The sequence below is a fragment of the Corythoichthys intestinalis genome, chromosome 14 (assembly GCF_030265065.1).
Source record: "Corythoichthys intestinalis isolate RoL2023-P3 chromosome 14, ASM3026506v1, whole genome shotgun sequence".
NCBI classification, from domain to species: domain Eukaryota; kingdom Metazoa; phylum Chordata; class Actinopteri; order Syngnathiformes; family Syngnathidae; genus Corythoichthys; species Corythoichthys intestinalis.
In genome coordinates this window covers 37,022,377-37,038,530 of record NC_080408.1, presented here as the reverse complement: position 1 = coordinate 37,038,530, position 16,154 = coordinate 37,022,377, and the positions used below count along the sequence as shown (strand labels likewise).

Here is a 16,154-nt window from a genome sequence, read left to right as displayed (position 1 = left end):
CTGACTAAATATGGATTTTTTATATTAAAATATTAGCTTAACCCTTAAGACCCGCATTTCTTCTGCTGGGCCCCCCAGAAAAACTTAACTGATTTTTACCTTACTCAAACCCCAGAAACAGGGGCGTCACTAGGTTTTAAGAACGGGGGGGGGGGCGCTCTTCAGGAGTTACACAGGATGTGAGTGAACGTCGCGTTCAAGCCCAAAACTTCACAAACAGCTAAAAAAAAAAAAACCTGATCATTTATATATGTACACAGTATATATACGCAGCGTATCACAAAAATGAGTACACCCATCGCATTTTTGCAGATATTTAGGTATATCTTCTCATGGGACAACACTGACAAAATGAAACCTTGACACAATGAAAAGTAGTCTTTGTGCATCTTATATAATAGAGTTAATTTATTTTCCCCTCAAAATATAGCCATTAATATCTAAACCCCTGGCAACAAAAGTGAGTACACCCCTTTGAAAAAATGTACATCCCTAAATGTACAAATTTTGTACTGCTTGCCATTTTCCCTCCAAAATGTCATGTAACTCGTTACAGGAGTGCTGTTAGCATTGCTGCAGAGATTGAAGAGGTGGGGGGTCAGCCTGTTAGTGCTCAGACCATACGCCGCAGTCTACATCAAATTGGTGTGCATGGCTGTCACCCCAGGAGGAAGCCTCTTCTGAAGACGGTACACACGAAAGCCCCCGAACGATTTGCCAAGACATGTCAACAAAGCACATGTAGAACTGGAACCATGTCCTATGTTCTGATGAGACGGGCGGGCTGGAATATTCAGTCAAAAGGGATGAGGCGTCTATTCCTCTACTAGGTAAGACAGAAAAACACACACATACACACATATACACAGCTGGGATTCCTGTATGTACGAGCATGGGCTAATCTACAATCCGAGCATTTATCTTGTAAATTGATATTATTGCTGACACTGCCATTCGGGGTCATCAACATGTTTTGCCCCCCTTGCCACAAAAGCCAAACCCTGCCTATGGTTAAAAAGTACATTAAGTGTAAAAAATAAAATAAAATTAAATTTAAAAAAAAAAAAAAAGGAGAGGTGTAAATTTGAGGGGGGGGGGTCTAATTAAAGCATTAGTGGTAATCAATTTAGAGAGGGAACACCCAAAGATGGACTACAATGTCTATCGATAGTTTGCAAATCACATCATCATCAAGTACCAACCCCATACGTATAACATGTACACAATCAGGAATTTATGTGACATACACAACACTATTCAGTTGTTGAACACAATACAAACAAGCCACCTTCACATGAGGCTCATAAATACTATTAGATAGAATGCTATTTTAAATCCCACACAAGCAAAAACTAATATTTTCTACATTTAGTGTAATACTGTATTTCATTTTGATGAAAACATTTTCTTTGATTGGAAGTGATTTACACATGCATTACAGTATGTACAATACTTTACATGTGGCTGCAGCTGCTCTTTTGACTGGTAGAATCAGAGCAATAGAGCTAATCCCTAATTAACCACAAACTCTAAATCCACAGAGCCACAGACACTGCAACTCCTAATTTATTTATGAATCACGGAAGGGACAACTGACATGAATGTAATGCTAGCAGAGGAACAGAAAAGCACCCGCTAGGAGGAATTCATCCAACTCAAAGCTCAGAGAAGCAGCATTGGGAGCTTGATCAGCACTTCAAATAGCACAGCCTCAAATGAGAGGCGCATTAAATATTCCCTATAACCCTTGGTGTTACTTTATCAGCAGTTAACATAATTGTGAGTAATTGATAAAGCTGGTGTAAAACATTTGCAAAGATCACACGGTTATCACGTTTCCAGCAGATATTCGTAAATGTCATCCATAGACTTCAAAACTGTAAAATTTATATTATTAAAAATTATATTATGAAGTCTATGATGTCATCTAAACCTAAACTGAGGATCTTTTTTTTTTAATTGGGTCACTGACTTATTAAGAGCTAAAAATATCAAGTGCAACAAGGTGTGAAATAGTTGTTTTGTTCCCCCCTAAATGGTTAAAACTGTTCTCCGTTGTTGTGTGTGGGCTTTAGTTTGGAAAAATACAAAAAGTTTTTGACTGAGCAGCCTGTCACTACAAATCTGCTGTTCCTTCTGTCAGTATTGCTCTGTCCCGACCCATCTGTCATTTAGCCACACTACTTCCTCCTCAAGTGTCGCATTGTTAACACACCACTGTATATATTCACTTATCAACTAAACCCCAGAGGCATTCTTAGCCTAGCCTTCATCCAACCATTTTCTGTAGCACTTGTCCTCATTGGGGTCACAAGCCAATTACAGGGCGCATGTAGACAAATGAGTTATACATACAATGATATACAATTAATGATATTTATCTATATAATGACACTAATAATGTTCAAATGAGCAGTATATACAGTATATTTAATGATACTTATCCATATGAAGACACTGATAATATTAATGATTTTTCACAACTGTTATCAGCATTGAAAAGTTAAGTATTAAAACAGTACTTCATTCCTAAACATCTCATCAAAATTTTTGATCGCCCAGAGGAAGGTCTCGAAACCTCGGTTGTTTTGTCCTTTTCTTCTTGGGGAGGACACTTGCTAAAATTACAACTCATCCATTATTTGTAGACAGATCAGAATGAAATTCCGTAGTTACTGTATATTCCAGGGCAGACATGTCCAAAGTCCGGCCCGGGGGCCAAATGCGGCCCCTGGTCAAATTTCATCCGGCCCCCAGTCTTGGTCATAAAATCAATAATGTCTGCAGTACTGCTCCCAGCATATGAAGTAGCTTACACACTAAATGCTGCTCCTCATTTACCCACTAAAAGGCAGCAGCACTCTGAGCAACATTACCCCGTATGACCCTTTACTCCCAATTTTCTAAAATGGCGATAATCAGCAAAAAAAAAGAAAGTTGACTGCGACGGCCGACGCTTCAAGAATAGGTGGAAATTGGACTATTTATTCACTAAAATATGCAACAATGATATCTGCCTCATTTGCAAAGAGACAGTCGCTGATTTTAAAGAGTGATATGATTTTACCAAACAAGACACGCTGACATGCACGACAAGATTACAGGGAAGATACATAGCGATAAATCGAAGCAACTTGAAACTAGTTTAATTTTACAGGAGCAGTATTTCACAAGAGCCCGAGAGTCGAAGGAGAACGCCACAACGGCTAGTTGTGGGATTGTTGAAATTATTCATTTGAAAAAATAATTAAGCAAATTTGACACACGGAATGGCTTGCTAAAATTTGCTTAAATATATTGTTCTACGTAAAAGATGTCAGTCAAGGTCGGCCCCTCACATTTTTACCACCACAAATCTGGCCCCCTTTGCAAAAAGTTTGGACACCCCTGTTCTAGGGGTTTGTATGCATCGATCCAGAGATAAATAATTAGATTAATTGTGTAATTAAAATAGCTACTCCTGCATTATTTGTGGACAAATCACAATGACATTTGGTAGGTATATTCTGGGGATGTATATACATCGATCCTCGGAGCAAGATTTTTTTTATTTCTTGTCACTATGCTGATTAATTACATTGATGAATTGCAGACTTAATGTTGGCTGTAGATTGTAGATGTTAGCCAATAGAGCGCATGTGCGGTTTTCAGTTGTGCTTTTAATGTCTCTAGACCAGTGCTTCTCAATTATTTTCTGTTACGCCCTCCCCCCCGAAGATGTAAATGTTCTGCGCCCCCCCTAACTCTCTGCTGTCACTGTAAATATACTGCAGTATCATTTTTCTATAAAATTCTTACTATTATATGTACACCTCTCTGTAACATTGTATCCTTTTTAATATTAAAGACAAAAAGTAATATAGAACAGCTCACATCCTTACTGTAAAAATACACTCAATTTTTTGACCGTTTTTAATAGATGAATTTAATAAAATCAAGAAATAATAATACATTCAAATTGATTAGCAACATTAAATCAAGACGACAATATGCCAAACAATTAGACCAAAACAACAAAAATTAATAAAACAAAAACGATAGTGTCATTGGACAGAGGGGCAGTTTTTATTTTTGCTGCAGACAGTACCAGCTCCTTTGCTATGGTGTGGGGTTATTTTGCACTGAGAGACTTGTTATGCCACCTTGTAGGATGCTAACAGTGCTCGCTGGTTTACGGATGTAACACTGACAAAGCGGGATGACTGTTGGCAATACTCGGCATGTTTTCGCTGAAAAAAAATTCCTGCTGTCCGTTGCAAATATTTTTAGACTAAGTAAACAGGCTGGTCTTTCCTCGTCACCCGCTATACTAAAAGTCAAAGCCAAATGTTACATACGTAGCCTTCGTCATATTTCCTCGCCTTAGCTCTTCATATCTCAAGTGCTCTTTGCTGTTTGCTCTTGTTTGGTTAAAAAAATACTGCGCACACACCAAAAATGAGAGTGCCACTGCCACCCACTGTGTGTATATGCACTTACATTTTATTCTAGTACGGCAAAAAAGTATGTTCCCCAAAGTCACATGCGCCACCCCCAGCATCGCTCTGCGCCCCCCTGGGGGGGCCCGCCCCACTATTTGATAAGTACTGCTCTAGACTGATGGAGAATATAGAAACTCAATAGAAGTCATACGCAATGTCTAGAACAGGGGTCTCAAAACAATTCCACATAGTGCAGCGATGGGCGCAGGGTTTTATTCCAACAAAACAAGATAACACCTTTTCACCAATCTGTTGTTTTACACAGGGGCGTAGGTTTGGTCTCAACATTGGTAGGGACGATATAACAGCATCTATGAAATTCTGATGTGTGATTTCATTTCTCAGATTTTTTTTTCCTATCAGTTCATGTTCATGTCTGTGTCCCTTTGAAGTGGACCCATTCTTGGATAGCGCCCCGTTTTTTCTTTTTTGCACTCTAATGCCACTATGTTGCATCACCATAATGCATATAATGCAATCAATGATCCAAATGAGGGACAGCTAGCTTGACTTCGTTGGTTCTTGTGGAGGCTGGCCTGACTTTTTCAGGTTAGCTAGTTCACACAGTTTAATGTTATACTAACTCTTGATGCAGGTTGGACTTTCAGTAGCAAAATTAGTGGGGTTTCCCCCACTTACACAACATTGACGTTTTTTTACATTACTTACTCTTGCTGAACTTCTAATATCCCTCCTCTTCGTAAGGGGCGGAGGAGGCGGCATGTTGTCGACATGAATCTATTGGGGCTGTGTGGGTGTGTGTGTTGTGCGTGGCGGGTAGGGGTGGGGTGGGGTGTTCAAATCATCATCCAATCATACATGCATTTGAAGGGGAAAAATTAGACCGCCACATTCACCAACTGAAAAGGGATATATGTAAGTCCGAACATAATGAAAATTATTCACTTAATAATGGTAGGGTCTATTCTATCCTTACAACATATGGGAAGACAATCTGCATTTCTAATACTATAATTCAAATAAGGGTGCCTAAAAGTTCATGGGGACAATTTGAGCATCCTGAAAAGTTGGTAGTGTTATGTCCCTACTGTCCCTATGCAAACCTACGCCCTTGGTTTTACAAGTGTAACCACTATATTGCAGTCAGGTGCTGGTTGTTCAAGCAGAAACTACATTTGTTCAACTGTCAATTCTCAATCGGTAACCAGAACCCACAGTGGCTCTTGAGGCCCGGTTTGGAGACCCCTAGTCTAGAAGTTATTTTGGCAAAAGGAAGATCTACTGGATTCTTTTTTTCTATTGGGTTGCCCAATTTTTGCACCTGTATTATTTAGTTTTAATACATATTTCACATGTTCCGTTTGTCCAATAAACTTGGTGTCACTTCTGAAATATTACTCGTTCTGTTAATTTTCTGACATATAAAACGAAGTTGCTGTCCCAAAGACCCAATTATTTATAAATAGAAATTATCTAATTTGTATGGGAAACCCTAACTTTTTACGTAATTACGTACATACATACGTACATGCATACATAGGCTACATACACCCGCGCCCGCACACACACAAATAAATGAACATAACACCAACACCCCACATAGAAGAAATTTCGTTTTCAGTTTAATACTGTATATTAAATGTTGAATATTCCATTGTTTCATTGTAATAGCAATGGCTTGCATCAGAGCTGCCAACGGCTGCCATGCACTCTATGATGTAGCCTTTACAATACTGCTATCTAGCGGGCAACAGTGGCAACTTCTAACTTCCAAAACATCCAAATATTTATTTAACCCTTGTTTCTACTTCAACTGTGCCATTAATAAATGTATATTTATTTGTATTTAAAATTTTCATCTCGTTTTCTAGCACTTTCAGTTATTTTTTTTAATTTTATTTTTTAAAGAAGGCCATTTGAATATTGACATCTCTAAATGACATTTGCTTATATTGCCCCGACTGCATATTTACAGTATTGCAGATATTTATTCTGTTCGGTCGCTGTTTCGACTCGTTGCTCCGGTCATCCCCCGGGAGATGAAACCTTTTCCATTTTTTTTTTTTAACCACCTCCAAGCCTTGGCCTGGAGGTAAAAAAAAAAAGAACGTTTTCCCTATATTTTGTTTATATTTCTTTTGTACTCTTTATTCCATGTTTATTTCCATATTTGTTTATCATTATTATTAATAATATTAATATTATTATTATTATTATTGCTATATTTTGCCGTGTCGTCTTGTTACAAAACTTGTACCTTCCTCTGTCCTGTAGAATAAAAGATACCTGCTGTAGAGAATTTCGGCTTGGACTGTTGTTGCAGTAAATTATTTCATTTTCCCTCTAAATTATTTCAACAGATGAAAAAATTGGGTTACTTTTTATCCATCGATGTGCAACAATAACAGCGCCGACAGAAAAGTCGATAGTTTGAGCTACGTAATGGAACTTTATAATGCTATTACTGTGCTGTAACTGGTACTAGTAAAGGCCTTAGTGAACACGCAAAACATTGACTGTCCACAGACAAGTATGGAAACACCCCACTATTTGCCTCGTTTTCGAATTTTAAAATTGGTCAACTTTAAGAGATGGGCTGTTTATTTGACATTTCAAATATTTTTGTTCAACAAAACTCTTTGTAAAATCGTATTTTGGCCCAGTTAAACGGTGCCCATGTGCTCAGTGCTTTAGCACCGTCTCTGGCATTCAGGGGGGATGACATAGGACTTAAGTTACGTATGTAACTATGGTTCTACAGTGTATCACAAAAGTGAGTACCCCCCTCACATTTCTGCAGATATTTAACTATATCTTTTCATGGGACAGCACTGACAAAATGACACTTTGCACAATGAAAAGTACTCTGTGTGCAGCTTATATGATAGAGTTAATATATTTTCCCCTCATAATAACTAAAAATATAGCCATTAATATCTAAACCCCTGGCAACAAAAGTGAGTACACCCCTATGAAAAAAAGTACATCCCTAAATGTCCAAATTGAGTACTGCTTGTCATTTTCCCTCTAAAAGGTCATGTGACTTGTTACAGGAGTGCTGTCAGCATTGCTGCAGAGATTGAAGAGGTGGGGGGTCAGCCTTTAGTGCTCAGACCATACGTCGCACTCTACATCAAATTGGTGTGGATGGTTCCAGTAATCCATGTGCTTTGTTGACATGTCTTCAGCAAACTGTTGCGGGCTTTCTTGTGTACCGTCTTCAGAAGAGACATAAGAAAGCTCGCGTGTCTCACCAGAGCATAGGACATGGTTCCAGTAATCCATGTGCTTTGTTGACATGCAATCGGCAAACTGTTTGCGGGCTTTCTTGTGTACCGTCTTCAAAAGAGGCTTCCCCCTGGGATGACAGCTATGCACACCAATTTAATGTAGAGTGCGGCGTATGGTCTGCGCACTAACAGTCTGACCCCCCACCTCTTCAATCTCTGCAGCAATGCTGACAGCACTCCTGTAACGAGTCACATGACATTTTGGAGGGAAAATGACAAGCAGTACTAAACTTGGACATTTAGGGATGTACGTTTTTTCAAAGGGGTGTATTCACTTTTGTTGCCAGGGATTTAGATATTAATGGCTATATTTTGATGGGAAAATAAATTAACTCTATTATATAAGCTGCACACAGACTACTTTTCATTGTGTCAAAGTGTAATTTTGTCAGTGTTGTGCCATGAAAAGATATATTTAAATATCTGCAGATATGCGAGGGGTGTACTCACTTTTGTGATACACCGTACATGAATCCTGAATCACCCCCAGAGCGTTCCGTCACTCAGAATCCACGTACTTACGCAAAATGGTTCTGTTAGGACCGGAACTCGGTTGTCACCGGAATTTGTCTTTTCCAGGGGTTAACGTGGTGGGTGTTGTGTGACCCAGTGATCCTAGGAGCTATGTTGTCCAGGGCTTTTGCCTCTGTCGGGGTCACCCAGGGCAAACAGACCCAAGGTGAGGGACCAGACCAAGCACTTCTCATCACATCAGACCCTAGATGATGAGTTACATAAATGGAGTCATGTCTCCCTTGCCCGGACGCAGGGCACCCTCTGGAGCTAGGCCTGGAAGAGGAGCTCGTTGGCAAGCACATGGTGGCCGGGCCTGTAACTATGTGGCCCGGCCTGGAAAAGTCTAAAAACACAATGTGGGTCCCCCTTCCAATGGGCTCACCCCCTGTGGGATGGGGCAAGAGGGTTGGGTGCATAGTGACCTGGGCAGCAGCCGAAGGTGGACACCTTGGCCGTCTGATCTCCAGCTACAGAAGCTGGATCTTTGGTTGTAAAATGTCACCTCTCTAATTGGGAAGGAACCCGAGCTAGTGCATGATATTGAGAGGTTCTGACTAGATATAGTCGGGCTCACCTCCACACATGGCTTGGGCTCTGGTACCACTCCTTTTAAGAGAGAGAGAGGGAGTAGCCCACGATGAGAGGCGTCAAGCAGGTGTGTGCATACTTATTGCTTCCCGACTTGGTGCCTGTACATTGGGGTTCACATTGAGGAGAGGGTAGCCTGCCTCTGCCTTTTGGTGTTGGGAAGGGGGGGTGGATCCTGACTATTCTTTGTGTTTATGCATCAGATAGCAGTTTAGATTACCCACCCTTTTTGGAGTCCTTGGAGGGGATGCTGGAGAGCACCCCTTCTGGGGACTCTCTGGTTCTTCTTGGGGACTTCAAAGCTCATGTGGGCAACGACAGCGAGACCTGGAGGCGTGTGATTGGGGGGAATGCCCCCTCCCTGATCAGAACTCGAGCAGTGAGATGACCAGCATAATTTCTATTTTCCAAATATACAGAGACTCCTATTTAAAAATATGTTTTTTCAGAAATTTCTCCAAAGTCAGAACTTTACATACATTAAAATTTGTATTCTTGGTGCCATTGTATAAAAGTAAATCTGTTGTATGTAAATGTATGACTTGGGCCAAGTATTTTCGACATCCTTATAAGGCCTTATAACAATCAATGGGAATTTTGGCCCCTATTCCAGACAAAAGTGGTGTGATTGCAGTAGGTTTCTTTGCTTTCTTGCTTGCACTTGCCCTTTCAGGTATATCAATAGGAATGAGATAAGCTTTCTTGTGGCAACTTTAATTTTGATATCCTTAGATCACATTGTAACCAGATTACTAGTGTTGGTATTGGTACTACAATCCATTAGGAAGACCCAATTGTACTCAATAAATGACCCATTGTATGATGTTTTGAAATGTTGCTTTAGCATGTCGCGGTATTTTAGTTTTTTCAGACCATCAGAAAATTCAAAACATTATGTTCCTTTGTGCATTTGCAAACTGTAATGTCTCGCTCTCTTTTTATTTATTTATTTATTTTTTGGGTGGGGGGGGGGGGGGAGTAGTGACTTCCTTTCTTTCTGAGCAACATTTCACCCCCTTTTATTACTTTGGGTAATAAGTGTTCTATATGACCACTGACCAGCATTAGCAAGAAAGCAAACATTAACATACACCCAAACAGATTTTGTGGGAAACCTCTATTTTAAAAAATGATGCATTTAATGACTTATTTTACTGTAGATATAACACTAAAAGACTGCTGAGTGGTGCAATGCAGCTTTGACTAAGCTGACTTGGAGTGGTTGTTGAAGGGACTCTTACTCAGCAGAAATGCAACAACATGGTGCACAAGTAAGAGCACCTTTGGGAACAGCCACAATAAATGGATGCAAAGCAAACAATTTGAGATAAATCGAGTGGTATAGACAAGAGGGTACAATAGAGCTCCAACGGTGATCTTACTTTTTGTACCGGAGTTGAGTACATGTATGCTCCTGAAATATGGTAATTAGGCTGCAAATGCATCATAGGCTGGATTTTGGCCACCAACAGTTCATTGTCAAAGAGGAATCCGTATTCTCTAAATTGTCTGCTGTTTAAATATTGCATTGGCTATCTTGCCTCTTTGTGCTCAATGAGCTGACACACTTACTATAAATATGAGCCACAAGCACACTGCCATGTTACTTTCATTCTGCTCACTTGGTGGTAAAACAACACACACTCAAAGAAAAAAGTGCTATTTCTCAGATGGCTTGTGGGAAGCACATCACAGCAAGGAGCATTCCCATTTTTTATCAAGTGCACCACATAAGAGCTATTAAAGAAGACTACTTAGAAGGAGCACAGTTTCATTATTTCTGAAATCCTATTTCTTTTCTATGGGCTGTGTTGGATATTGCATTACTATTTTTACCCCTATTTTTTCCAGGCTTATGTTTTATTCAGCACAAGAAGGCCAGCACGCAGCCAAGCGGGGAAGATAGATGTCTATTTTTTAAGATGCGAGACTTAACACAGTCTGGACTGTCAGTTTGTACGAGTGTTTGGGGGTTAACCACTCTTGCCACCTATCACCACACTTGCTGTATAAAGCACTTCATACTGCTCGGTAACGTGATCTAATTGATTTAAAACAATCAATTTAATTGAGTGACGTTATGATTTCTATTATGTAACTGGTAGTGATCATTCACTGCCAGCCCTTCCAAGTTCAAATGCATTAGATGTCTATCACCATCACTGGCGCTGAAACATCAGCATTCACTGCCAGCCCCACCAGTTAAAATGGATTGGACATCCATCACCGTCAATGGCAGCGAACAAGTAAACCTTTATTTTCCATTTTTAACCCACTACATTTTACTTGCCAACACGTACAAATCATCTCTTGTGATAGAAATACTTAGCTGGCTCTGCTGCATAAATCTGTCCCTCCACACATCTGGAGAATATTGATTGAACTCTTTTGGGCAGCTTGCGGCACACAGCGATTACAGCACAAAAGGTGCACTTTTAGCTATATGTGTAGTTGCAGCATAGAGTCTGGTTTAAGTTGTCATTTAGTAAACACACATTTCAAATATGCAATAATGTCCGTATACGTGAATAGAGCAGACCATCATACATTTGTGGAGATTATGTTGGGGGATTTGAGAGATTATCGAAGAATGTGGTGGGTGTCAATTGGTATTCTAAATGTGTCTGAGCATACTGAATAATTCACATTGCAACACTTGATGGGAAAATGAACAGGAAGGCTAGCGGTGAATGATGATGTTTTAGTGCAATTGACTGACATACATGTCAAATCAATTTCAACTGAGAGAGGCTTTCAGTGAATGATCCCCAACAGCTCCCCCCACACACACACTTCAAATACATTGGTTGTCCATTGCCATAAAAGACAGCCAATGAGTTACAGGTATGATATAGTGTGCAAAAAACCAGAGAACTGCATATGAGTGGAAACAAAACAGCTTCAAACCACACCTGTAGTCTGCTTACTTACTTTTCCCTCCCTATCGTGTAAATACATGTCAATTTCAATAAATATATGAAAACACATCATTATTTATGGTATTAGTTTCAGAACATTTTTCCTTGTGATTAAGTTTTTCTCAATTGCGTTGGTACGTTTCTCAGATCAGAATTGAAATTCTCAAAACTACGAGGGGCATTCAAAAAGTAATGCACTCAAGTGCATTGCTCTTACAGGATTTTACCAATCTTGTTTATATTTGGCACAAACATGATAGGACACACCTTTTTTTGATTGTTATATGTGTTTTTCTTACTTTCAGATTTTTAAAGCTTAAACTAGCTTCCAAAATGGCCTCTTGAAGCACGTCAGAAACAAAGAGCTGTAATCGAATTCCTTGTTGCAGAGGGAGAAACCCCTCTGACCCCTGATCCCTCATTACTGGAGATGAAACATGGGTATACCATTTTGAACCTGAATCTAAAAGGAGATCAGTGGAATGGCGCCACCCATATTCACCACGGACAAAAAAGTTCAAGGCCCAAAAGTCAGTGGGCAAAATTATGGCCACCGTTTTTTGGGATTCTCAAGGTGTAATCCTTGTGGATTTTTTGCCGAAGGGGGAAACCATTAACTCTGAGGTATACATTGAGACTCTTAGGAAGCTCAAAGCAAGAATTCGACGTGTTCGGTCCAACTTGGACATGGCAAATGTGCTCCCCCAGCATGACAATGCATGTCCTCACACAAGCATCAGGACCATAGAGGTCATCACTTCATTTGGATAGACTGTGATACCACATCCGCCATATTCTCCTGATTTGGCACCGTCAGCCTCCCTCCTCTTTGGTCCAATGAAAGAAGGAGTCCGAGGCAAATGATATGGCAATGACAATGAAGTGAAAACTGCTGTCAAGAATTGGCTTAGAGATCAACCGGCCGAGTTCTACAACACTGGTATACATGCCCTCGTTCATAGATGGACTGTAGCTCTTGAGAGAGGTGGAGACTATGTGGAGAGGTAAAGATGTAATCCTCACACTTGTACCTTTCTTTTGATGTATAGTACATGTTGCTATTATAATTTGTTTGTACATAATAAAGTTGGGTGCATTACTTTTTGAATACCCCTCGTACTTGTTCAATCCTCACAACATCGTATCACTAGTGCACATTAAAAAAGCAGTTTCTCATTTCTTTGAGCAAATTGCAGATGTTTTTGTGCATCCATTCAAAGGATTTGTACAATTCTCTGCTGTTTCATACATTATCAGTTGCATCTGTCATGATGGTCAAAAGGGATGATCAATCCCATTGAAGAATTTTCTCCACATTGAGATGTGGCAAGTGTATGATCGTCAGCCTCACACTCAGATGACTCTTCTGGATGCCATGAATGCATCATGCAGTGACATCACAGCAGATGCCTGCACACGCTGGATAAAGCATTCAAGGTGATTCTCACCAAGCTGTATAGCAAGAGAGGACATCCATTTTGACGTGGATGAAAATTTGTAGCCCAAGAGGGATGGATGTCAAGATGTGTAGAAAGAATGGGGAAAAAATCCAGACGTGAAGCACTCAAAGTTTAGTTGTGATTGTCTTATTTTGACATTTCAAATTTTGCTTTTGTTTTTTTTTCTTTGGGATACTTAGTACTCATTTGCTGTCTGTATGGTCTGTCAAGAAATTGTATAAACAGTGAAAGTGGATCTTGTTCAGTCTCTTGCAATCTTCCACACACAAAGGTGTAATTTGCAATTTTCATCAAAACTTTCGTACACCATCTTCAGCATCAGAGCCACCCACCAGAGTAACTGTTCAACTGAGAGCACAACTAAGCAATTTGACTGTCTTGTCTGTTGTATACAATGAAACAAGGACTTGTCATTCTGACAGCAAAGACATGTTCATTGACACAGACATTTAATTTTGAGCGATAGACACGGTATTTTAAACAAAAAACTGGCTTTTGCAGGGAATCCATGTTGTTTTGTTACTTATGTGACATGTTGTGAGGATTGAACAAGTAGTTTTGAGAATTTCAATTCTGATCTGAGAAACATGCCCAAGCAACTGAGAAAAACTAAGATACTCTTTTCCATATTGCAAATGAAATACTTGCATGTTTCTACTTTACTACACTGTTGAGACTATTCTGTGTAAATGCACTTTTTTGTCAAGCTCTTTTGCATTTCACTTGATTGATGAGTAGTGTTGTTTTTCCACTTACAAAATCCTCACAAAATTCATCCAAAAGCCACAACCTTGCCCACAAGCTTTTTGGTTTCCTTAGCAATAAGCAAGCTAAAATCTGCTCTACTTCTTCAGGTGGAAGTGAGTCAACAACGCTGTTGTACACGTCGCCCCCGTAGTTTCCACGCGCTCGACGGGTTTGTTGTAGAATAGAGAGAGAATAAATGCACAATGTGGCCACCAACAAGCTCCCTTTTGTAGGACGCGCACACAAATCCACTGGTGGGCCATCAATGCCTATCTAAAACACAACATGTATTCACTTGTGCACAGACACACATACACATCTTTTTTTGGACCACAAGTGACTCATGTTGTTTGTGCTGGCCTCTCCCAAGTAAAATGTCTGTCAGTCTGTTACCCCCCATCCATCCGTCCGTCCGTCCTTCTATCTATCTATCTATCTATCTATCTATCTATCTATCTATCTATCTATCTATCTATCTATCTATCTATCTATCTATCTATCTATCTATCTATCTATCTATCTATCTATCTATCTATCTATCTATCTATCTATCTATCTATCTATCTATCTATCTATCTATCTATCTATCTATCTATCTATCTATCTATCTATCTATCTATCTATCTATCTATCTATCTATCTATCTATCTATCTATCTATCTATCTCATGTACAACAATAACACAGCTCAGAGTGTGTGCCCCCCTCCCTAAAAAAAGAAGTCATGTTACCATAGTAACGGGATGCGAGCTGACATATAAAAGCTGATTGTGACGTATAAATAATAAGAGTGCATTGCGGGATGCTTGTTCAGAAACCATTTTTGTTTGTCCACCAGCAGCACAGCATGGGGGTTAGGGGCAACTCCAGGACACGTTGACGCCTCTTCTCCTTACGTAATCACACTGGTAGTAATTACCAAGCATTCAAAACGATGCTATTCACTTCCACGTTTACAGTATCAGTCCACAAAGTTGCATAACATTCACAGCAGGGAATGGCCGCCCAAATACAAGAGTAACAAATCAGCTACTGTACTGTAAATATGTTATTTACGGTTTGAGCAACATGACGACATGATCACGTAATACTACCTGTCCGCAGGTTGAAGGAGAAACGAGCTTCGACCAGATAGGGGGTGTCGCTCCTGGAGCGCAGTCTGCGGATGAGTCGGCGGTCAGTGCCGTCCGGAGTGGTCGCCATCAACCCTGGCCAGACTCCGCCGGTGACTGCTGGCCGACTGGGGCGCGCTCAACCACCAGCACCAGCACCACCGCGGCGGCCACGCCGGGAGGAAGATATTGATGATGAGGAGGAGGAGGAAAAAGAGGAGGAGGAATGAGCGAGAGAGACAGAGAGGTGGGGGCGGGGGGCTGAATTCATTCACATTGTGCAGCAGCACTCTACAGAAAATATTCATACTACTTGAGCAATGTATTCATATAATATAATGCTTCCGTAAGATAAATTGCGCAAACAATTTAAACATTGTTATGTATGTAATGGGAAGGGCCCTGGCCACTAGATGTAGAACATCTCCTAAAGCTGGGCTATTGACTCATCTCTTTAGATATGGAAAATTTGGGTCTTTTGTATAAGTTATGTCATCAAAATAACAAAACAAAAGAGGAAGAAAATACTTTGTCTTACTTGTGTCACTTTTACCGTGCTCAGGTTCTTCAATATAATGACCCAAATAGCAGACTCACGTAGAATAAATGTTGATTTTCAATCAAAATTATCAAGACGGTTGATATTGAAATTTTCAACAACAAACAATGTTGAATTAACATTGCAAATACTGATTGAACCTGACAGTGACGTTGAAACAACATTGTTTTATGGTTTGGCAGGCGATGGTTAGTTCAACATTGTTTAATAGTTGATGACAAATAGTTGTTTTTATATTGACTGGGAAATATGATTGAAAAGTCATCGAATTATGGATGAGCTGGAGTTCTGGTTAAAAAATTAGTTGTTTTCTTGGTTGACCGGGAAGACAGCGTATCACCTCAAACGAACTTCTCTGGAAATATAAGGATAGCCTTATTTAAAGGTATGTCTGTTGCTTTTCTTCTATACCTTTATCAGCAATGATGTTTTATGGTGGAATGAACTGAGTTTGTCATCAAAGTTGTATATGAAACAGTTTGCCTGACACAACGTGGCAAAATTGCTGGAATTGTAATTGTAA

The 16,154-nt window shown here is 39.9% G+C and overlaps 1 protein-coding gene across 1 annotated transcript in view; it reads right to left on the bottom strand.

Moving 5' to 3' along the window:
- LOC130930183 (phosphatase and actin regulator 1-like) overlaps window positions 1-15,223 on the bottom strand; it is a 150,737-nt gene extending 135,514 nt beyond the window's left edge. Inside the window, exon 1 of the mRNA XM_057857948.1 lies at window positions 15,055-15,223. Within this exon, the coding sequence (XP_057713931.1) occupies window positions 15,055-15,163 (109 nt within the window). The 5' untranslated portion in view covers window positions 15,164-15,223. The remainder of the gene's footprint in view (window positions 1-15,054) is intronic.
- Between the last annotated feature and the right edge of the window lie 931 nt (window positions 15,224-16,154).